This window comes from Macaca nemestrina, chromosome 1 (genome assembly GCF_043159975.1).
Source record: "Macaca nemestrina isolate mMacNem1 chromosome 1, mMacNem.hap1, whole genome shotgun sequence".
NCBI lineage: Eukaryota > Metazoa > Chordata > Mammalia > Primates > Cercopithecidae > Macaca > Macaca nemestrina.
Genome location: NC_092125.1, coordinates 58,822,703 through 58,847,792, shown reverse-complemented (window position 1 = coordinate 58,847,792; position 25,090 = coordinate 58,822,703). Strand labels below are relative to the sequence as shown.

General features: G+C 40.6%; 1 protein-coding gene across 4 annotated transcripts in view; it reads right to left on the bottom strand.

Annotated features, from left to right (window-relative positions):
* LOC105484698 (calmodulin regulated spectrin associated protein family member 2) overlaps nt 1-25,090 on the bottom strand; it is a 117,629-nt gene that overhangs the window by 85,948 nt on the left and 6,591 nt on the right. For all 4 annotated transcript variants that reach the window (XM_011746542.2, XM_011746544.3, XM_011746543.3 and 1 more), the window contains exon 2: nt 9,927-10,186. In XM_011746542.2, the coding sequence (XP_011744844.2) occupies nt 9,927-10,186 (260 nt within the window). The remainder of the gene's footprint in view (nt 1-9,926; nt 10,187-25,090) is intronic.

Below are 25,090 nucleotides of genomic sequence, written 5' to 3'. Positions count from 1 at the left end.
AACATAGTGCACTTTGTAACACAGCTCATTCTAACACTCTTTTCAAACATAGAACAGTATAGGCTGAGAAGGAATCTGAGCATGGTAAGGATTTTTTTTTTCTATTACAGAAGCTCATTTATGCAGTTACCAGAAAACAAGCAAGCAACCAAATGACAATTACTAAAGTTTTTGTTTTAATGATCACCTATTTTATTTTACTAAATCACATCACTGACATTAATAAAAACAATCTGCTTCACTGCTATAACCTAACAAATTGCAAAAATGTTTCCATATCATGGCAGTGTCGGGGCATCAATCTGCTCAACACACACTGGGGTATGTATGGCCACAGGCAACTGCCGTGACTGTCCACTGTTCTATAGCACTACACTATACTGTGCAAATCAGAAAAATATGTAGTTTTAATACCAAACCTACTAAAATATTTCAACCTTGTGCTCTAATAATTTATTTTATTTTTTTATTTTTTGAGACAGAGTCTTGCTCTGTTGCCCAGGCTGAAGCGCAGTGGCACGATCATGGCTCACTGTAGCACTGACTTCCTGAGCTCCAGCAATCCGCCCACCTCAGTCTCCCAAAGTACTGAGATTACAGGCCTGAGCGTACCAGTCACTCCAATTATTTATATGTGTGTGTATACTGTTAGTTTTTTAGATATTTAAACTAGGAGAACATTATTACTCCAAAATAGGCCAGGTCCCAGACACTGAAGCTAACTTCCCTTATAATATATCATCTATTTAAATTTATTAATCTGCAATGAATGCACAGGAATCTTTTTATCTTTTTAAAAGATGAGGCCGGACATGGTAGCTCACACCCATAATCCCAACACTTTGGGAGGTTAAGGCGGGCGGATCATGTGAGGTCAGGAGTTCAAGACCAGCCTGGCCAACATGGCGAAACTCTGTCTCTACTAAAAATACAAAAAAAAATTAGCCAGGCATGGTGGCGTGCACTTGTAGTCCCAGCAACTTGGGAGGGTGAGGCAGGAGAATCACCTGAACCTGAGAGGCAGAGGATGCAGTGAGCTGAGATCACACCACTGCACTCCAGCCTAGGCAACAGAGCGAGACTCTCTCAAAATAAATAAATAAATAAAAATTAAAAAAGAAAAGTCATGGTTAATATATCCTTAATTCATCTTCTATATTAATAAAAATTATTGCTGGACTTGTGACTGGTGTGGTGGTGGGGTAGTCTTGGGGACTAAGCCCTCAACCTGTGGGATCTGACACTGATCTGATACTATCTTCAGGTAGATAATGTTGGAACTGAATTAGAGGACACCCCACTGGTGTCCGTTGCTTTTGTGGAGAAAAACTCTTTTCCATTTTTTCTAAGAAAAGAGAAACTTAGTATGAGTCTTACAGAGTAGCCTTTATCTTTCTCATCAAAAATAGCAAGTTTAGCAGTATCAGCTCAAGACTTCAAACTTATAAAGCTGTTCCTTTACTTGTTTTTGTCATTTACCACTATTAGGTAAAAAATATCAGAGTTCAAAATCACTAGGAGCAACACAGGATGGGGAAGGGAACATCTAGACCCTGAGGCTCCCAAAGGAACAGAGTAAAAACCAAGGAGCTAGTTTTTTCCATCTTCCAGTAGTTAACTACTAATTAGAGTTCACATAAGGGATAAAATATTTTTTGCCAGCTCTGTTCTGGGTTCTCTTTCTAATCTCCCAATTCTTGATAAATCAAAGTATCATCTCAATCCTACCTTAACGAGGTCTCTCCACCCAGGCACGGTGGCTCATGCCTGTAATCACCAGCACTTTGGGAGGCCAGGGCAGATGGATCACGAGGTCAGAAGATCGAGACCATCCTGGCTAACATGGTGAAACCCCATCTCTACTAAAAATACAAAAAATTAGCCGGGCATGGTGGCACACGCCTGCAGTCCCAGCTACTTGGGAGGCTGAGGCAGGAGAATCGCTTGAACCCGGGAGGTGGAGGTTGCAGTGAGCCGAGAGTACACCACTGCACTCCAGCCTGGTGACAGAGCGAGGCTCCATCTAAAAAAAAAAAGTCTCTCCCACTCAACCCTACTAATAAATCTTCATGGCCTGCACCTTAGTTCAGGCCGCCAGCTATTTCAACAGCCTCCTAAGTGGTATCTCTTCTACAATACACCACGGTGACTTTCTGAAACACAAATCTGATGATACCCTCTCTGGCTTAAAACCCTACACTAGGGTTGCCATCACTTCCAGGATAATGTATAAACACTTGGCATAGCATAAAACGTCATTCATGCCCTGTCCCTATCTCTGTGATCTCGTTTCTTATCACCCCTCAAAAGGCAGCTAGTGCTAATGCTACAACCAAGCTGCTTCGTCTGACCTAAGGGTACCATGCTCTCACACTCCCTTTTAACATCCCCTTATACTCCCATATACAATACCATACAACACAGCCTTCATTTATCTACCTGGTAAATTCTTCCACATCCTTCAAAACTCAGTTTAAGTGTAGTACAGAGTTTGGTGCTCCTAAAGTTTTATACTCCTAAAACATTGGACAGTTTTCTATAAGCCACCGCTAGAAAGTGAGACACTGAAGAACATGAAACTCTTTGTAATCATGGTAGAAAATACAAAGGGCAATGTAGAAGCTCCTTAAATAAATTAATAAATGGTCTGACAATTCAGTTTTATTAAAAAGAGTCTTTGTGAGATCATCTAGTAAAGTAAGTACCATTCATCAAGTTATTTCTATGAGAAAGTAAAACTTGGAGCTCCAAATGATCACAAATAAAGAGTAACTCTAACATGATAAACATGGTTGTAAGGTATCAAAAGATATTGTGAATTTGTAACAGAGGTGTGGATGTTACCTAGAAATAATGGAATCCAAATTAGGTACATGAGTAGTAAACAGAAAATTGAGTTCTAGCACTATGCATGAAGAAGAAAACGCTGTCCAACAACATCTATGAGAATGTAATTATTTTTTCAAAGACAGGTTTAGCTTATAAATTTGCAAACCACTCATATACAAGGGTAACCAGAAATTAATGTCTTTACACCTACTATTACAATATTACATTTATATAATCCTCTTCTTAAACAGGGAAAGGATTTTTTTTTTAACAAGCAAGCCTCTACACGAGTAAATTACACTTGAGTTCTAACAGATGGTGACACCATGGAAATTCATAAGCATAGTTGCCAAATACGACCAATGTTTAAAAAAAAAAAAAAAAAAAAAAAAAAAAAAAAAAAAAAGAGGGACAACACAGAGTTCCTGGGATCAGCTTCTCTGTTCTCAATACATTTTGTGTATCCAGCAAAAATAATGGTAACTAGAGAATTACTCTGCATATATATATATTTTTTTTTTCCAAGAAGGAGTCTCACTCTGTTGCCCAGGATGGGGTGCAGTGGCACAATCTCAGCTCACTGCAACCTCTGCCTCCCAGATTCAAGCAATTCTCTCACCTCAGCCTCCCAAGTAGCTGGTATTATAGGCGTACACCAAGTAGCTGGTATTACAGGCGTGCGCCACCACGTCCAGCTAATTTTTTTGGTATTTTTAGTAGAGATGGGGTTTCACCATGTTGGCCAGGCTGGTCTCGAACTCCTGACCTCAGGTGATCCATCCGCCTTGGCCTCCCAAAGTGCTGGGATTATAGGCGTGAGCCACTGCGCCCCACCTGCATATTCTTAAATACCGTATTAACTAACTCATGTCCACCTAGACCCTGTCACAACTCTACTTCATCCCCCGTCAGCAGTCATTCTACTTAACTGCTATAATCACTCCTAAGGTACATGGAATTAACATAACCTTTAAGACAGGAATAGAGTGGGTAAATGGAACAGAGGGGGAAATTACTTTGAAAAGAAGCCTAGGCAAATTACCAAGATTTCAAACAAACCACCAGGCAGAGTTCCAGGTGGCACACCATTTCTATTTCCTTCCACCTCACTACTTCGCATCTACCTATTCCCTAGGCAAAGACAAAAATACAATTTAGTGTTTAAGAACATAGGCTTTATCCTGTTATCATGTAAAAGAGAAATAAAATAAGAAAAAAAAAAGAATATAGGATTTATAGTTAAAGCAGAGATTTCAGAATCCTGCCTTCACTACTTACTATACTTGCTCTGTGACCTTAGTTATGTTCTCAAAGCCTCCGTTTCTTCCATCAGTAGATCAGGGATGATCCTTTCCTCTTGGAGTTGTAAGAATTAAATTATGTAAGTTAGAGTGTTAAAGTGTAAGCACACTGACTGGCATATAGTAAACTAAATGAAAAGAGCTACCTGATAAGCCAGGTGTAATCCCAGCTCACACTTGTAATCCCAGCATAGCCCAGGAGTTTGAGATCAGCCTGGGTAACACAGGGAGACCCTGTCTCTACAATAAGAATAAAAAAAAAATTAGCCAGGTGTGGTGGTGCAAGTCTGCAGACCCAGCTACCCAGGAGGCTGAGGTCAGAGGGTCACCTGAGCGCTGCAGTTTGAGGCTACAGTGAGTTGTGATCGCGCCACTGCACTCCAGCCTGGGTGACAGAGTGAGATCCTGTCTCAAAAAAAAAAAAAAAAAAAAAAGAGCTATTTGATAATCATAAATAAACAATAGATAAAATCTGAGAATTAATAGACTGCAATAATTATTTAAACTAAGCTGAAAGTATAGCGGTTCAGTTCACAATGCTTCCAAGTGTTTTGTAATATAGTATGAAAATCTATTTCATAATTCTGTAACCTATAGAAAGTTAAAAATCCTCAATTCAGACTTATAGGCTCCTCATGATCTAGCTCTAAATTATTTTTTAGCCTCATCTCACATTTATCCCTCCAAGCAGTCAATATTTTAATTTGTAATACTTAACATACCTTTACAGGTTCAACCTTGAGTCAAACAATTCCTTCAACCCAGTTACTACTCTCATCCCATCCCTTTTCCCAACTACTGAAATCCCATATCATCCTACCCTACGATGCCTTCCCCGATCCTCCCTAGTAGAGATTATCACATCCACCTCTAAGATCTCAGTATCTATTGCTTGAAGTTAGAACATTTATTTCATGCTGTCTAGTTTTTTTTCCCCAGTTTTCTTCCTCATTAGATTTTTAGTTCAAACATCATTCAAGCAGAGATGTCAGTGGTCAGCTGGATACATAGAACATAAAATACAGCCAGGTGTGGTGGCTCACACCTGTAATTCCAGCACTTTGGGAGGCCGAGGTGAGTGGATCATGAGGTCAGCAGCTCGAGACCAGCCTGGCCAACATGGTGAAACCCTATCTCTACTAAAAATATAAAAACTAGCTGGGCGTGGTGGTACACCTGTAATCCCAGCTACTCGGCAGGCTGAGGCAGGAGAATTGCTTGAACTCAGGAGGTGGAGGTTGCAATGAGCTGAAAATGCACCACTGCACTCCAGTTTGGGTGACAAGAGCAAAATTCAGTCTCAAAAAAAAGAAAAAATAAAAAAAAAGAAGTATGACTAAGGCAAGTTTGACTGATATGCAGATTGTATTATTAATTTTGGGGTGGAGATTGAGAGGAATGTTTTTGTTCTGAGAAGTCATGTTGGGAAGTTTTTTTGTTTTTTTTGAGACAAAGTCTCATTCTGTTGCCCAGGCTGGAGTGCAATCTCGGCTGACTGCAACCTCCTTCTCCCGGGTTCAAGCGATTCTCCTGCCTCAACCTCCCATGTAGCTGGGATTACAGGCGCCTGACATAACGCCCAGCTAATTTCTGTATTTTTAGTAGAGATGGGGTTTCACCATGTTGGCCAGGCTGATCTCGAACTCCTCACCTTAGGTAATCCACCCACCTCAGCCTCCCAAAGTGCTGGGATTACAGGTATGTGCCACCGCGCCTGGCCACATCTTTTCTTTTTAAAGATTGATTACTAAAAGAACTACAGAAAAGATACCTTACAGGTTTGAACTGCCATTTACAGGATATTTGAATTTAACCATTTAGAGAGGTCTTTAATATTTACTCTTATTTCCTATGTCTGCTTAAAGGCTAAATGCAGGATACTTATTTCTCTTTAACAATTTAACTATCAGAAATATTTAGTATGCATACAAGGCATGTTATTTCAGATAATGATAATTTCTATTTGAATTTAAATTTCTTCTCTACATTTTAAATTTTAAAACAGTAAAATCATATAAAAATGTTAATAGTGCAGAATTATATCAAATAAGAAATGAAAGCTAACATTTATTTCTCCAATCCTATTTAATCCCATTTCACAGAAGAAACCAAAGTTAACAGTCTGGTGTAAATTCTTCTAAAGATTACTGTCTTCATATATAGTATTTCAGGGGGAAGTTTTATACTGAGACTTTGATGAAAAAGAATTAGTACTAACATTGTTTCTTGAAAAATTAGGATGATACTTTTGCTACCACCACGCTTTTTTTTTCCCCCAAAAGGCTGGCATACAGAAATAAAATATCCCAAATTTAAGATAATTTAGAGGTAGAAGAGCGGGGGCAATATATTCAGTACAATTAAACACACTATTTTTCATGATACTTCCCAAAAAGCAGGAAAAAAACCTGATAATTTAAATTAACTCTTACTTTACTCTTTAAAAAAAGTTTCTTTTTTTTTTTTTTTTTTGAGATGGAGTCTTGCTCTTGTCACCCAGGCTGGAGTGCAGTGGCACGATCTCAGCTCACTGCAACCTCCGCCTCCCAGGTTCAAGCGATTCTCCTGCCTCAGCCTCCCAAGTAGCTGGGGTTACAGGTGCCCGCCACCACACCTGGCTAATTTTTGTATTTTTAGTAGAGACGGGGTTTTGCCATGTTGGCAAGGCTGGTCTCAAACTCCTGACCTCATGATCCACCCACCTTGGCCTCCCAAAGTGCTGGGATTACAGGCGTGAGCCACCACGCCTGGCCAAAAAAATAGTTTCTTAAGGAACAACTTTTTACTAGTAATCTGAGAAATTTTCTCATGCAGGTTTCAGGAAAATAGTTATATTAAATATCATCAATCAAAATGCCACAGCAACTGGAAAACTTTAAATCAAATTGTGATAAAAGTTGAAAGTATACAATTAAAACACAGGTTAGTAAATGTGACACTGCAAAGGGTTAAGATGATGTAGGGCAAATGTGAAGTTCTCAAGTTCTTTGGTTGGTTTGTTTTTGAGACAAAGCCTCACTCTGTCACCCTGTCTGGAGTGCAGTAGCGGAATCTCAGCTCCCTACAACTTCCACCTCCCAGGTTCAAGAGATTCTCCTGCCTCAGCCTCCCAAGTAACTGGGACTACAGGCACGCACTACCACGCCCAGCTAATTTTTGTATTTTCAGCAGACACAGGGTTTCACCATGTTAGCCAGGCTAGTCTCGAACTCCTGACCTCAGGTGATCCACCAGTCTTTGCCTCCCAAAGAGATGGGATTACAGGCGTGAGCCACCACGCCCAGCCTCAAGTTCTCAAGTTCTAACAATCCACAAATAGAAGCTAGAACCAGAGATAAAAATTCTATGTTGGGGCCAGGTGCGGTGGCTCACACCTGTAATCCCAGCACTTTGGGAGGCCGAAGCGGGTGGATCACGAGGTCAGGAGATTGAGCCCATCCTGGCTAACACGGTGAAACCCCGTCTCTAATAAAAATGCAAAAAATTAGCCGGGCGTGGCGGCGGGTGCCTGTAGTCCCAGCTACTTGGGAGGCTGAGGCAGGAGAATGGCGTGAACCCCGGAGGCGGAGCTTGCAGTGAGCCGAGATCACGCCACTGCACTCCAGCCTGGGCGACAGAGCGAGACTCCGTCTCAAAAGAAGAAGAAGAAGAAAAAAAAAAAAAAAAAAAAAACCTCTATGTTGGCCATGCTGTGCACCTGTAATCCCAGTACATTGGGAGGCTGAGGTGGGAGGATCACTTGAAGTCAGGGGTTCAAGACCAGCCTGGCCAACATGGTGAAACCCAATCTCTACTAAAAACACAAAAATTAGCTGGGCATGGTGATGCAGAACTGTAATCTCAGCTACTTAGGAGGCTGAGGCACAAGAATTGCTTGAACCCAGAAGGCGGAGGTTGCTGTGAGCAGAGATCGCGCCACTGCACTCCAGCCTGGTCAACAGAGTGAGACTCCATCTAAGACCAAAAAAAAAAAGATTCTATGTCATTTACACTACATTCCTTAAATACTATTAAAATACATTCAAAGCTATCAGCAGGATCAATAAAGTGTGAAAGAAACCTGAGTAACACAATCAGCAGTCTACCAAATCCCTTATTTTATAATTAATTGTCCAAGTATTTCACACATACAAACTACACTGGAAAAAAAAAATGTAGAAAACATGTTAAGTTTGTTTCATTCTTATTAGAGGATCTAAAATAGACACTCTAAGGATAAGTAGGTTATCTATGACATATATATCTGTATCTGAAAGAAGAGCAACTAAGCAAATGCTGCTTCACAAAGTCATGGATGTGCTTTCTAACTATCCACTTGGCCTTCAAACAATGGAAGCAGAAGTAATCAGAAGCTGAAGCATCCAACTAGGGGAGTGATTCTGGGGGAGATGAATATGAGACACTGATAAGGACACCAAAGTAGATTCTGCTTGTCCCTGGCATAGGCAAACTGTTCACATATGATATGTATGCAAAGCAGGTATGCCAAAGTCAGAGGGTAACTATAAGGTGATTTTGGAGCTATCAATGAAAGATGACAATTTCATACTGGATAATCCACATGTGAGTTATTGTTAATAACTGTACTGTAAATCTATAACTAAATTTCATTAACTAAATTGATCAATACATTATTTTCCATTACTTAGAAATATTAAAAGAGTTACTTTAAAGAAGGAAAAAAAGCAGAAAACAAAACAGGTCATCACCTCATTTAGTAATAAATTTTATAAACTAATTTTTTTGTTCATTCTTCCTAAATTTCGTAATTTCATAAATTTTATAATACACTTTTCTACATATACCCCTTACCTTCCTCCCAAGCAAAACTACTACTCTTTGATTAAATCATGACATGATTTAATCAAGTATGGAAAAACCACTTTTCTTTCTAATACTATTCTTGATGATGTCCACATTTTGTGAAACTCAAGCTAAAGCAGTACAATGGACTGAACCAGCATACAATGAACTTAAACATTTAGATTTATGTCTCCTGAGACTGCCTATGAGAGAGTTCCTGCGTGATTGTCCCAGGCCAGCTTAGAGGCCACCTGTGTGTTTTCTACAAGAATGAGTTCAAAGCTATTAAATAAACGAAAATATCTGATATGCAGAAATTTACCAAGAAGTTATTCAAGTACGTATATCAGCTTATTTTTTGAGACAGAGTTTCACTCTTGTTAGGCTGGAATGCAATAGTGCGATCTCAGCTCACTGTAACCTCCACCTCCCGGGTTCAAGCCTTTCTCCTGCCTCAGCCTCCCAAGTAACTGGGATTACAGGCATTTGCCACCATGCCCGGCTAATTTTGTATTTTTAGTAGAGACAGGGTTTCTCCATGTTAGTCAGGCTGGTCTCGAACTCCTGACCTCAGATGATCTGCCCGCCTTGGCCTCCCAAAGTGCTGGGATTACAGACATGGGCCACCTTGCCTGGCCATAAATGAGTACTTATTAATCTCAACTCTTTTCTAATGATAAAGTCAAGGATGCATTTTCCATCTCTTCTAGCTAGTCTCTACGATGGAAAAACTAAAATTTTTCAATTAAAATTACATTAAGATAGTTGGAAATTATGTAGTTGTTTCTCTGAGGTATTAGATGGCACCAAACATTCCAAAATAGTTAAAATCTTCCTTCATTTGGAAACAAGGTTAAGAAAAAGATGATTTTTAAACTCTAGGCAAAAACACAATCCAATTTCAAAACATTTCCCTCTGTTTTACAGTGTATCATTCACACTCAAAAGTACACACTTCAAACTTAAAATAATCTTGGGTATATAAAGACTCACCATCTGTATGGGTTTCTTGTGGAGATCTCGTTCAGTTACCAATTTTTCCTGGTCAGTGACATAAAGACCTTTCTGTGCTAAAGCCTGGATTACAGCATCATGGCCCAAAAGGGGTTTTGCAGCATCACTCTTGAGAATGAGACTCCCAGCACGACAGTATAGTTCAGCCGACAGAAGCAAATTAACAACAGGTGGTTTGATGTGTTCCTGGTCATACTGATCTGTGTAAAATGGTTCTCGAAGTTCCTCTGGCACATTTTCTATAAAGATTAATGGAAAAAATTCTCTTACAAGATTTTTATAAAAGAAACAGAATTTATTTAATAATTATTATTTATGTCACAGAATTTAAGATTCCCTCTAAAAATATAATAATAACCCTTTAACTGAAAAGATGATTCATTAGACCTTGACATATAACCTGGAATGAGAAAAAGATACAAATTTCCTTTACAGAAGATATTTTCTGAGTATATTCCAAAAAGGGACTACAAGACAAGGAGAAAAGTTTTCTGAGTCTAGTGGCTCTTGGGAAAGTACTCCCACATTCATAGTCAAATCTACAGAATGAACTATAAGATTCCTAAAACCTAATTTCAATGACACTCCTCACAGGCAAGCGTTCAACATGGAAATGCACCACAATAGGTATTTCAGGAGACTGCTAGTCCTTGCCACCTGAGAATACAAAATCATTTGCCCAAAGTTTTACAGCTAATGAGCTGCAGAATAGAGACTGCCTAACTTATTCTATCTCTTTGCCTCAAGACCCCTGCCATCTCTCCCTTAGTGCTTAGCTTGCTGACACTACTGAGAAAGAATTATAGCTATTGTTTAGGAGAGAGCTACTCTTAAAAATCCCTTACACTAGTAAAACACTGATATCGTCACATTACCACTGACCGACCACTCCCCATCCTACCTGAAAAAGACTTCCTGGACACCCAACTCACAAGTTTGACTAAAACATAAGTAGTAGTTTAGAAATGGGAGATGGGAAGGAAACCAAAATCTCCTCCAAAGTTTCTCTTTCCTGCTAACCACAACCCTTTAAGAATGCCAAGTCCCACTCTTCCAATGTCCATTCCCACTCTCCCAATATCTGCTCCCAAATCAACTTAAGCAAAAGCATTTGTATTTGATGGCAGCAAAATTACCAAAACAAGAGAAACAAAATACTTCTCATTATTTTACAAATTTTCTTGCCTAATCTACCCTGCATCTCTTCCTCCTCCTCTCCATTTCTTACCTGGGCACTATGCCTCTCATTGAAGCAGGACAAGGATGAGGTACGTCCTCCAGAGGTGGGGCTTCTGAGTTAGAGGTTAACATGGAGCTACAATTATAGAACCTGATCGCTCTGTCCTGAGACCTAGCCAGTTCCTCACTTGCCTTCTCCGTAGAAAGTGAGGTTCTGAAGCCAGCCATCCCATCACTGATCTTAGCTCTTTCCTGAATAGGCAGCTTTAATATAAGCGCAATAATGCCACAGTACTAACCAAAACCGGTACTTTGAAAAATCTGTAGCCAGGCACAGTGGCTCACGCCTGTAATCCCAGCACTTTGGGAGGCCGAGGCGGGCGGATCACGAGGTCAAGTAATCAAGACCATCCTGGCTAACACGGTGAAACCCCATCTCTACTAAAAATAGAAAAAATTAGCCAGGCGTGGTGGCGGGCGCCTGTAATCCCAGCTACTCAGGAGGCTGAGGCAGGAGAATCGCTTGAACCCAGGAGGCAGAGGTTGCAGTGAGCCGAGATCACGCCACTGCATCCAGCCTGGGTGACAGAGCGAGACTCTGTCTCAAAAAAAAAAAAAAAAAAGAAAGAAAGAAAAATGTGTTTACAAAGCATTAATATACTCCTTAGCAATTTAAAGTTTTTTTAAAGTTCCTACTATTTAGAAAAATATCTTCACACAATATTGTAATAATTATTGCGTGTTCATTTTCTATACCAGCATGGTTCAAAGGAATTCAAGGAATCAGAAATAACCCTCATCCTCAAGGAGCCAGTAATTTACAAAACTCTAAACAGACAGAGAGGTAGAGTTAAGCAATTCAGAAATTAGAGACAATACTAAGCAGGAAATTATTAAGCACCAAATGAAAGAAATAAACAATTAAGTACTTAAGAGTTCAGAAGTGGGAGCATCACAGTGGGGGGACAAAACTTCATCTTTAAAAAAATTGAGGCCGGGCGCGGTGGCTCACGCCTGTAATCCCAGCACTTTGGGAGGCCGAGGCGGGCAGATTACCTGAGGTCAGGAGATCGAGACCATCATGGCTAACACAGTGAAACCCTGTCTCTACTAAAAATACAAAAAATTAGCCAGGCGTTGTGGTGGGCACCTGTAGGCCCAGCTACTCAGGAGGCTGAGGCAGGAGAATGGCGTGAACCCGGGAGGTGGAGATTGCAGTGAGCGGAGATTGTGCTGCTGCAGTCCAGCCTGGGTGCCAGAGCGAGACTCCGTCTCAAAAAAAAAAAAAAAAAAATAGAATAGGCGGGGCACGGTGGCTCACACCTGTAAATCCCAGCACTTTGGGAGGCCAAAGCGGGCAGATCACCTGAGGTCAGGAGTTCCAGACCTGCCTGACCAATTTGATGAAACCCCTCTCTACTAAAAATACAAAACTAGCTAGGCATGATGGCAGGCGCCTGTAATCCCAGCTACTTGGGAGGCTGAGACAGTAGAATCGCTTGAACCTGGGAGGCAAAGGTTGCAGTGAACCCAGTTTGCGCCATTGCACTCCAGCTTGGGCAACAAGAGCAAAACTCCATCTCAAAAAAAAAAAAAAATAGAATAGCAGGAAAAAGCAGAATATTAGTCAGAAAAAAAAAAAAAAAGCCTTTCTAAACATAAAGAGAGAGAGGAGAGAAAGAGTAGGGAAAAAAAGATGTGAAGAGACACCAAATTGAACAATCTGGGTGGAGAGAAGAGTTCATGTGGGAAAGCAGTAAGAGGCAAAGCTGGAATGGGAGAGGTTGGTGATGAGGACTTGAAAGAAATATTCATCTTTTAAACATGAGGCCTTTGTATATTACCTAACAAGGAGGTGCTGACAGTTTTACAGGACAGTGTCACATTAAGACTGACGTTTTAGAACAATCTGGTATTTAACATTGATGGCTATAAAAATCAGACATAAAAAACTACCATATAGATATAAGGAAATGAAGTTGAAAGGCAGTAGTGAAAACAGAAAGAACAGGACATAAGAGACTAACTGCTAAAGACAAACAAAAAGTACCCAGGAATAAAGCAAAGAGAGAGGGTCAAGATGGAAATCAAGAATAATCAAGCCTACATTACGAGGGAAAGAGTAATATCACTAACAGGAAAATGAAAATCAGAGGCAGCACCAATTCTAAAAGCAAGATCGAAAACTCAGTTTTAGACATTGAGTTTGAAACAATAGCAAAAATATCCAAGTGGAAATATCCAATAAGCAGCTGGAGATATAGGACTGTGGAAAGAGGTCAACAGTGGATGTATCAATTTGGGATTCTGGTGACATCTAAAAATATCATCCTCATTTAATAATTGAAAACACTTTCCTTTCTTCATAGCTGTATTACCCAGCAGTGAGCCAGCCTTAAACTTAATATAGCTGCCTCAGCATGATGGTGAAGCTCCGTTTTAAATTGCAGAATATAGTGCTGGTATTCACATTTTAGTATTATAGGAAATAAACAGAAACTATTAGTAGAACAGCTGTAAAAGGAAAATTATTTGATTTTAAGATAACTATTATACAATGTATAAATAATGGATTCTTATTTCCTGTATCAATAAAAAATGGCTAATATAGGTTATTTGGCATTTAAATATTAGCTGTGAAAAGTAAATGCTCATTATCAGGATTACAAATTTATCTATCATACCTACATATCCAACTAGCACTTATTTACTGCCTTTACATCAATTTTCATAGATGACCTTTATAACATCGTGTCAGACACAGTCCTAAACATGCATTCTGTCATTTAATCCTGACAACCCTCTTACCCTATTTTACAGATAAGGAACTCAAGAAAGGATATCTTGCCCAGGGGCACATAGCTGATAAGTACAGAATTATAGCTCTATACCATCTTGCTAAACAGGCTCAAACATAATAATGATGTGCCAAGATCACAAGGGTGGAAGGTGGAAGACAAGAGTCCAGGGGTTGCTTCCATTTCATTAAAACATACCCACTAACCTAAGTTGTGAAAGTATAAGTTTTAAAAAGACCCCAATGCAAGGAAAAGGGAAAGGATCCATAGCCAATCAAAGACTGTTTCAAGAATACAACAAAAACAGATTTTTCAGCCCTCAAGAGAATGTAAAACTTCATACTGAATATAAAATAGGTCATTTTAAAAACAAGTCTTCAAGAGCTAAATATACTTAAGAGAAAACTTCAAAAGTGTCTATCATTTTACCAATGGTACAAGACTATTTTTCAAGTTTGGAATTGTACCACGTTAAAAAAAAATTAACTGGCCAGGCACAGTGGCTCACGCCTGTAATCCCAGCACTTTGGGAGGCCGAGGCGGGCGGATCACGAGGTCAGGAGATTGAGATCATCCTGGCTAACACAGTGAAGCCCCGTTTCTACTAAAAGTACAAAAAATTAGCCAGGCATGGTGGCTCGTGCCTGTAGTCCCAGCTACTTGGGAGGCTGAGGCAGGACAATGGCGTGAACCCGGGAGGCGGAACTGCAGTGAGCCGAGATTGTGGTACTGCACTCCAATCTGGGCAACAGTGCACAACTCCGTCTCAAAAAAAAAATTAACTGAAACAGCATATTAGAAAATAAACAGCAAAATCAAAGATAAGAGGTTTCACTCTCTCCCTAACCTCCAGAACACAAAAAGTAATAAATTAATACTGACAGAACGGCTGAGTGAAATACCACTGCTAGAACTGCAAAGGATACGAGATGAGTTTTTTTTGTACACCACGACTTAAGCAGAACATAACTTAATCATGTTACTGTAAGTCCCGACTAGACCTAAGTTTTGAAATTGACATCCACCTGAAATGCCTCAGGTACAGGTAGAGGGAATAGAGACAGTATTGCTCAAGGCAATTTTCTATAAAACTGGGTTAGCTACCAGTTGCATCCACATTCCAGCAAGTGACACAGATTTATTTAAAGCAATAAAGGGGCAGAAAGCAGGAGGGGAGTACATTTCAGAAATATCATCACACTAAATCATAGGCATACCACCTTATTTTCCAAATCTAAAGATAGTTTCTAAAGTAATTACTATTATAGAACTTCTAAGTTTCAAAGAACTCCAATTAAAAGTAAGCCACGGACTCTGAACTTGAAATTAACCAAAAGACATAAAGATGATCAATAACATTTAAAACTTCATAGTACTTAAAATAATACAAAGTACATAAAATAATATTTTATTTCTACTTCCTCTCACTTTAAGTTACCTCAAGGAGAGCAAGATACTTATCAAAGTATCAAAGAAAGTTATCAAAATGGCAAAAAAAAAAAAAAAAGTTTAAACCCACTGTTGACAAGCATGTACTGATATGAATACTCCAATACATGACCAAAGGGCAAGGATCATGTCTGCCTTATTTACCATGATAAGAATCACTAGGGCCTAACTCAGTGCCTGGTACATGGTAAGGAAAGATTTGATGAATAAATAAAAATATTAAAAAAAAAATTCTAGTCACTAGCCTTTTCCTGAAAGTACTCCCAGGTTTCAAATTTCCCCCTCAAGTTTACTACCTGATTCTGCGCTAGTAATCATTTACTCCTTGTACATGCTTTGAGAAACTTTAGTTTTCTCTGGGCCACACTTAATTTCTGTGAGAGCAATCCCTCTCAAAACCAAGTATGTTTTCAGTTTACCTACATTCACTACCTACATTCATTCTGAAATTTGGTAAAAATTTGGGCTTTGAGAAAGTATAGGCTTTAGATTTTAAAAGAATCGGTGGAGTCCTAATTTTACCACTTACTTTTTTTCTTTTTTCTTTTTCTTTTTTTTTTTTTGAGAAAGAGTCTCACTCTGTCGCCCAGGCTAGAGTGCAGTGACACGATCTCGACTCACTGCAACCTCCACCTCCTGGGTTCGGGCAATTTTTGTGCCTCAGCCTCCTGAGTAGCTAGGACTACAGGTATGTGCCACCACACCCAGCTAATTTTTGTATTTTTAGTAGAGATGGGGTTTCACTATGTCGGCTAGACTGATCTTGGACTCCTGACCTCAGATGATTTGCCCGCCTTGGCCCCGCAAAGTGCTGGGATTACAGGCACCAGCCACCATGCCCAGCCCAGCCATTTACTTGATGGGATCTTGAGTTCAGTAACTTCTCTGAGTTTTAGTTTCTCCATATTCCACAAATGTGCTGCCTACTCCTACTCTGACCTCAACTTCCTCCACTTTCCCCCGGCCACTATGTTCCAAACACCCAACTCTTCCTGTTGCTAGAGTATGCCAGGTTCAGACCTTTTGGCCCGTGCACTAGAGGCCTTCTGTCTCTAATGTTCCTCCCCTTAACCGAATGGTTGGCTCTTTCCATTCAGATCTCAGTTAAATGTAACTTCCTCAACACCCTTTCCATGACCACCCAATCACTCACTGTAGTTTAATTCTCTAGATAACAACTATTACTATCCCATAATATTTTATTTCTACTTCCTCTCACTTTAAGTTACCTCAAGGAGAGCAAGATACTTATCTGTTCTGTGTCACTAGTACCTGGAACTGTGTCTGAAACACAGTACGCACTCAAATATTTACCAAAGACTGTATAGTACCTGCACATAGAGCCTTGCCTTCCAAGAAGGTACCAATTAAAAGTTAGCTCCCTCCCCTCTACATTATTACCAAACAACATGGTAAGTGTGGTAGAGCATTCCTGAGCTTAAATTACCACCTCCACTCCTTCCATTACCCTATGAGGCCAAAGCACCACTTCTGAGCTCCAGATCTTTATAAGTCATCAGCCTACTCAGCTCTTCACTTGGATGTCACCAAGAAACCTAACTCAAAATGGGAGCCAGATTTCTCAGTGACCAGGGGAGTTACAAATATGGAAAAAGGAAAGACTAGAATGAACTCTGTGGTGCTGGTTGAAATGGGAAGTGTCAGTATAAATACATGATGTTTCAGATACATATTTCTTTATATAAATATGGATAGCAAAAGAAATAAATTTAGCTATACACTATGTATATGTGTGTGCTTGCTATCTGTCTACTAAGTAACACTGTTAGCAATAAGCCTAGCAGCTATATCTTGGTTTCTAATACCTTTCCCACCAAAAGCAACAGGGTTCCTTGAAGAAATGTTTCCAGGCCTGGAGCAGGGAAAGTACAAGATATGCTTTGAACATCTTTATTTTGTGTATATGCCAAAAAGTAAGGAAATGCTAACAAATAATGGAGCCATGTCAAAAGAACACAGGATCCAGATGGAAGGGGATGCCATTGGCTAAAACTGGTAAAACGTAAACATCAGAATACATAATAAAGAATTATAACCCACTGAATAAAACATGCATCAATGAGTCTATCCTGACACAAATAAATAACACATTAAAAAAGAAGCTCTTTCGGCCTGGCGCGGTGGCTCATGCCTGTAATTCCAGCACTTTGGGAGGCCAAGGCGGGCAGATCACAATGTCAGGAGATCGAGACCATCCTGGCTAACACGGTGAAACACCGTCTCTATTAAATATACAAAAAATTAGCCGGGCATGGTGGTGGGTGCCTGCAGTCCCAGCTACTCGGGAGGCTGAGGCAGGAGAATGGTGTGAACCCGGGAGGCAGGGCTTGCACTGAGCGGAGATTGCGTCACTGCACTCCAGCCTGGGCTACAGAGCCAGACTTCGTCTCAAAAAAAAAAAAAAAAAAGCAGCTCTTTCTTGTGGTATAATATCAACAAATAAATGGAAGAAAGGATAGTAATCAACAGCAATAATCGGTTCGAGCAAGATCATTATTGGATTCTAAAATGGTGGGTAACAGTTTAATGAACAGGATATTTTGAATTACCTCCCTATAAATTACTTATTAATTTAAAGTGGAAAATAATTTTATAATGGAGAAAACTGGCAGATACCACTTTAACCAGGTGATCAAAGTTAACATCACCTATACTGGAACAAACATTATGTGTCCCCTGATATGATTTACTGAGAATACAACATCTCTTCTGCAGTAGTCTACCAGGCTTCTATAACTTGAACCTTATCAAATTTGAAGAAACCTTAAACAAATCCAAATTTAGAGACATTCTATAAAATAACAGGCCTATTGTTTTTATAAGATAAAAAGTACATTTTAATAAACGAAAAAAATCAACATAATGCTCAGACATTTTGCAGGTACTGGGAAGGAAGACTTCCCACGCCTCCCCTGCCTTCCTGGCATCACTGTGTATGAGGGAGTACGTCAAGCTGTTCTGATCTTGGAAGAAGTGGGGGTAAGGAGACTTTCATCTGTCTGCATATCTTTGCTCTGGGGCTGCCTGGCTGCCAAGTGATTTGTCTCTGGGTACCTCTCAGGCACCCCTGCCCAAGTCTCCTGTGGAATGCAGGGATGGTGCTGTGCAGAGAGGCAACAGTGCACATCTGCTGACAGAGAGACAACTGGTGGTCGTGGTAATGGCAGTGACAAGCAAGAGGAGTAGAGGGGTGGGTCTGCCAGAGAGGAGCAGGGAAGAGTGAATGGAAGCGAGGGAAGAAGGGAAGTAGGAAAGAGGGAAGAAAGCCAAAAGATAGGGTGCACCAGAGGGCAGAAGTAGTAGGAGTTTAGGAGATGGTCTCCAGTTCCTAGTCTCCATCAGCTCTTGTCTGAGGGCAGGACTCTTGTGTAATTTGTTTTTTTCCTACTGTCTAGGTATTCCTACCAATACCAGCACCCGTGTAAGTATCTCATCATTGTCCCAGTCATTTGGACCAAGGGTGGAGGGGGACATCTGCTAAATCAGGGCGCAACACTCCAGAGTAGAGAAGAGGAATACACAGAAGGAGGCACCCAGTCAGCTCCTGCAGAGAACTGGCTGCTTATACCAGACACACAAGGCAAAAGTTAGCCAAGAGCTAAGACCATGCCTAAGGAAGGGGCTTGATACCCAGCCAGCACACAGCTAAGGGTGCTCTATCTTTGTTTGTTTGTTTTTTGAGACAGAGTTTTGCCTCTATTGCCCAGGCTGGAGTGCAGTGGCACAATGCCAGCTCACTGTAACCTCCACCTCCCAGGTTCAAGCAATTCTCCTGCCTCAGCCTACGGAGTAGCTGGGACCACAAGCAAGACCAAGTAACTGGGACTACAGGCACACACCACTGGCTAATTTTTTGTATTTTTTCATAGAGATAGGGTTTCACCATGTTGGCCAGGGTGGTCTCGAACTCCTGACCTCAAGTGGTAAGCCCACCTCAGCCTTCCAAAGTGCTGGGATTACAGGGGTGAGTCACCACGCCCAGGCTGGTGTTCCATCTTCAAAAGTGTTAATATCATGAAAGACAAAGGCAGAGTGAAGAACTATTCCAGGTTAAAGGAGACTTAGGAGACATCACAACTAAATGTGAAGCATGATCCTGAATTGGGAAATAAAATAGCAATAATGAATTTCAAAATAATTGGCAAATCTGAATATGGGCTGTGAATCAGATAATAATATCACATCAAGGTTAAATTTTCCAATTTTTAAATAAGCTTATGTTCAGGAACTATCCTTCATTTTAGGAGATACACACTGAAGGAGTGTGGGGCACAATATCTCCTAACACATTCTTAAATGGTTCAGAAATATTATATATATTTATATCCTATATATATGTGCAGACACACACATGTTATAAATACATTGCTGGGCACGGCGGCTCATGCCTACGATCCCAGCACTTTGGGAGGCCAAGGCAGGCAGATCACTTGAGGTCAGGAGTTCGAGATCAGCCTGGCCAACATGGTGAAACCCTATCTCTACTAAAAACACAAAAATTAGCTGGGGGTGGTGGCACATGCCAGTAATCCCAGCTACTCGGGTGGCTGAGGCATGAGAATCCCTTGACCCCGGGAGTTGGAGGTTGCAGTGAGCCAAGATCGTGCCACTGCATTCCATCCTGGTAACAGAGCAAAACGCTGTCTCAAAAAAAAAAAAAAGGCCAGGTGTGGTGGCTCATGCCTGCAATCCCAACATTTTGGGAGGCCGAGGCAAGTGGACCACCTGACCAACATCATGAAACCCCATCTCTACTAAAAATACAAAAAAAATTAGCTGGGTGTGGTGTCAGGTGCCTGTAATCCCAGCTACTTGGGAGGCTGAGGCAGGAGAATCACTTGAACCTGGGAGGCAGAGTTTGCAGTGAGCCGAGATTGCGCCGTTGCACTGCAGCCTGGGCAACAAGAGCAAAACTCTGTCTCAAGAAAAAAAAACACAAAAAACGCATATCTCTTTCTCTTTCTCTCTCTCTCTCTCTCTCTCCACACACACACACACACACACACACACACGCATTTGTGTGGGAGGTAGGAAGGAATGAGAGAGAATAATAAAACAAATGGGACAAAACATTAACAATTGGTAAATCTGGATAAAGGGTATTTGGGAATTCTTTACACTATTCTTACACATTTGAAATTATGTTGAAAAAGTTACAAAACTTCAAAATGCCCCATACCAATCTTTTATCCTACACTTGATGATCTTTCAGTGTTCCTTACATCAATAAAGTACACCACAATCCATCAAGCTGAACAAGTCAGAAACCTAGGAGTCATCGTTAATGCCTCCCTCTCCTTCAACCCATAAATAAAATCCATTACAGAATCCAGTCTAAAGTCTTCCCCTTCTCACAATCTCAAGACTCCAGGTTCTGGTTCTCCCTAGTTCAGGCGACCAGCACTTTTTATCTTAATTACTACATTTACTCCGAATTGTGTCTTCCCACATTCACTCTGCTCCCCGCTCCAAACCATTCTCTACTATAGCCAGAATTTGCTTATTTCCCATAAGCAAATTTGGTCATGTCACGCATACCACCCCCATCCCCAAGGGTTTCCAATGAATTCTCACTTCTCTAAGGATTAAAATCCTTCCTCTGGCCTACAAGAATGGAATGATCTTATCCCTGCCAGTCACATTCAGTTCCTGGAAACCATGCTCTCTTCCACTCCAGAGCCTTTTCACATTCTCTGGAATGTTCTCCCTATTCTTTACCCCCTTTCAGATTCTCAGGGGCCAGTGATCCATTCTGTCTGGTCCAATTACCCCCTCATAAAGAGAAAGAATATAGCATTTATCCTGATGTCCCTGTACCTCAATGTAATAAAATTTTACTTTTGAGACTATTCAATTCTATTATAAATAAAGATGAATACGCATGTAAAATGTAGATGAAATGTTCGAAGATATTTTAAGTATAGATAAGAAGCTAGTTTTAAAAGTTTGTTAACATATAATTGACAGAATTTGTTAAATAAAGGTAAGCAGTTAATAGCACACATACATTAAACATAGAAAGGGGTGGAAAAAACAAGATACCTAATATTTATGAGGCACCTATGTATTAAATATTCATGATACACTAAATATACTAAGTACTAAATATTCATGACATAGTAACTATGCATGACACTAAACAACAAGAGTCAATGAACACATGAGCACAATATTCATGAGTCCTTAATTCAGCTACCCATTGGTGATGAGCAGTCTGGCCCATGTGTCCTCTGCCCAAGGAACAAAGCCCATGGCTATCATCAGGCTTATGGCAAGCTACAGCTGTGGCAGGCTTCCTTGTCCCATGTCTAATAGAGCAAATGTGTGGCACTGGCCTGTGTCTCTGTGGGCCTCTTTGTTCAAACCTCAGTTCTGGTCCTGGTGACCACACTATCAGCAGAGAAGGCTAATGTAGTAGAGAGAGGACATATGAAACGTATACACTGCAGGATTCAGGCAGTGTGGTCCTTCCTCCCTGTTTGCACCCTATCCTAAGTGTTTTATCTCATCCTATCTCTTTCCTCTTGCTTCTCTCTAAAAACTGATTTAACAAATCACATAGTTTGGGCATTTTAAGTTGTTCTGTGAGCTTTCTGTTCTGTGACTTCTAGGCTAGTTTTGTATGGCATGTACTTAGAGGCTACCATTGGATCAAGGTAATTTCCCACACAGCACTCAGGGTAATCAAATAATAAAGGGAAATTTATTTTTAAAACAGCATTCCAGCTAATAAATACAGAAGTCATGACAGAGAGAAAACTAGACATTAAGTATCTTGTGGTAGAAGTACACATCACCTATAAAGTATACTAAAAAAAAAAAAAAAGAAAAAAAATCAAACCTGAATGCAATCAATCCTCTAGATCTAACTATCAATTTATAACGAATACAGAGGACAAAGAGAAACTTATTAATATCATGGAGTTCCAAACTGTAGGAAACTTTATAGGACAAATACTCTGGTTTATCCAACAAATAAATTGCAAGGCAGATAAAATGAGATGGGAGCCTATACATTAAGAAAAAAAAAAAATCAGGCCAGGCGCGGTGGCTCAAGCCTGTAATCCCAGCACTTTGGGAGGCCGAGACAGGCGGATCACGAGGTCAGGAGATCGAGACCATCCTGGCTAACATGGTGAAACCCCGTCTCTACTAAAAAATACAAAAAAACTAGCCAGGCGAAGTGGCGGGTGCCTGTAGTCCCAGCTACTCGGGAGGCTGAGGCAGGAGAATGGCGTGAACCCGAGAGGAGGAGCCTGCAGTGAGCTGAGATCCGGCCACTGCACTCCAGCCTGGGTGACAGAGCAAGACTCCGTCTCAAAAAAAAAAAAAAAAAAAAATCTTCTGGTCATATATACTTGGAAAAATAAAAAAGAAAAAAAAACACAACAATGTAAAGAGACATCAACCAGTTGCAAAGTATGGCCTTTAGATGGATCCTGACTAGAACAAATAAAACTGTAAAATAAAAATAAAAAATATTTGGCCGGACACGGTGGCTCACACCAGTAATCCCAGCATTTTGGGAGGCCAAAGCGGGCGGATCATGAGGTCAGGAGATCTAGACCATCCTGGTTAACACGGTGAAACCCCGTCTCTACTAAAAACACAAAAAATGAGCCAGGTGTGGTGGCGGGTGCCTATAGTCCCAGCTACTCGGGAGGCTGAGGCAGGAGAATGGTGGGAACCCGGGAGGCGGAGCTGGTAGTGAGCAGAGATTGCCACTGCACTCCAGCCTGGGCAACAGAGTGAGACTCGTCTCAAAAAAAAAATAATAAAATAAATTTAAAAATAAAAAATACTGATGAGACAATCAGAAATCTTCATATTGATTTGATGATATGGAATCCTATGATTACAACAGTGCTGTGATGGCTGTGCCATGATTACATTTTAAAAAGGGAGTGGACTTACAGAAATACATACTGATATATGTATAGATGGGATGACACGATGTTTGTAATTTGTTTCAAATAATTGGCAGTGGTGGGGAGTGTTTAGAGATGAATCAAGATTGGCCATAAGTTGATGATGGCAGGGGCTGGATGATGGATACATGAAAGATTATTGTTGTTGTATATATTTGAGATTTTCTATAATCAATCCTTCTGTTTGAAGAGAAAGAAAAAAGCAAGACAAGAGTGTAGAACTTTCAGTGATTAGAGAAGAGCTCCGAATGGTGTGGTACATAGAACTGCTACAGCCATTTTTTACCATGAGACTAGACAGCCTAAGAATGAAATCCACACATGAACAAGGACACAGCTAAAAGAATCACAGAGAAATGAAGCTACAGCCCTGATCAAATCAAAACCAAAGCCCATCCCACTTGAGGACTTTTTCAGAAACAATAAATCCTCTTTACTATTTGTACAATGTACAAATGCAATTTGAGGTGGATTTTTTGTTACTACAAGTGAGGACAGCATAACTGATACAATCTCCCATTTACTTTAAACCTAGTCATGCTTCTGTCTCTACATTCCCCTCAAAATGTTCTCAGCAAAATCACCAATAACTTCCTTGTTGCTAAATCTAATGGATCTTTTTGAGAGTCCTTGATTAATCTTTCTCATCTACACCTCATATTCCTTCATCCTCAATGTTCTCTTCCCTAGTCTTCAGAGCCTCCACATTCTCTGGTTTTCTTTCTAATTACCCTATGCCTAGCGCCTTTGCTGGCTCGCCTGTCTTGGGTCCCTTCTTTCTCCATACTATCCCTCAAAGTGACTGGCAGTCAGCTGGGTGGGGTGGCTCACACATGTAATCCCAACACTTTGGGAAGCCAAGGCAGGAAGAGTGCTTGAATCCAGGAGTTCAAGACCAGCTTGGGCAACATAGTGAGACTTCCTCTCTACAAAATATTTTCAAAAAAATTAACCAGGCATGTAGTCCAGCTACTCAAAAGGCTGAGGCAGGAGGATCACCTGAGCCCAGAAATTTGAAGCTGCAATGAGCTATGATCACATGACTGCACTTGGCCTGGATGACAGTGAGACCTTATCTCTAATAAAAAAAAAAAAAAAGGAACTAGACCGGGCCTAGTGGTCCGCTTGTAATCCCAGCACTTTGGGTGGCCAAGGGGGGCGGATCATGAGGTCAGGAGATCGAGACTATCCTGGCTAACACGGTGAAACCCCGTCTCTACTAAAAATACAAAAAATTAGCCGGGCGTGGTGGCGGGCACCTGTAGTCCCAGCTACTCGGGAGGCTGAGGCAGAATGGCATGAACCCGGGAGGCGGAGCTTGCAGTGAGCCGAGATCACATCACCGCACTCCAGCCTGGGCGACAGGGCGAGACTCGGTCTCATAAAAAAAAAAAAAAAAAAAAAAAAATGTGACTAGTGAGTGGTAGTCACCTACTTTTTAAATTTTAATTACCACCTATAACTCTCATCCCTGAGGTCTTCTAAGCTCCATACATGAATTTCCACAGGCCTAATGCACACACCACCATTTTATATGTTCCTCAAACTCAATATGGTTCTTTCCTCCTTCTCTCTTAAACACACACACTGGCCCTCTTCCATTGTTCCGTTTCTCACAAAATAGAATCAGTCTTAACACTTCCCAAAATCTCATCTTTTCTTCAACATATCCAATCAATCACCAAGCCTTATCCTTTACATTCATCCACTTCTTTCCATATCCACCACTACCATCCACATTCAAGACGCCATCATCTCTCACCTGAAC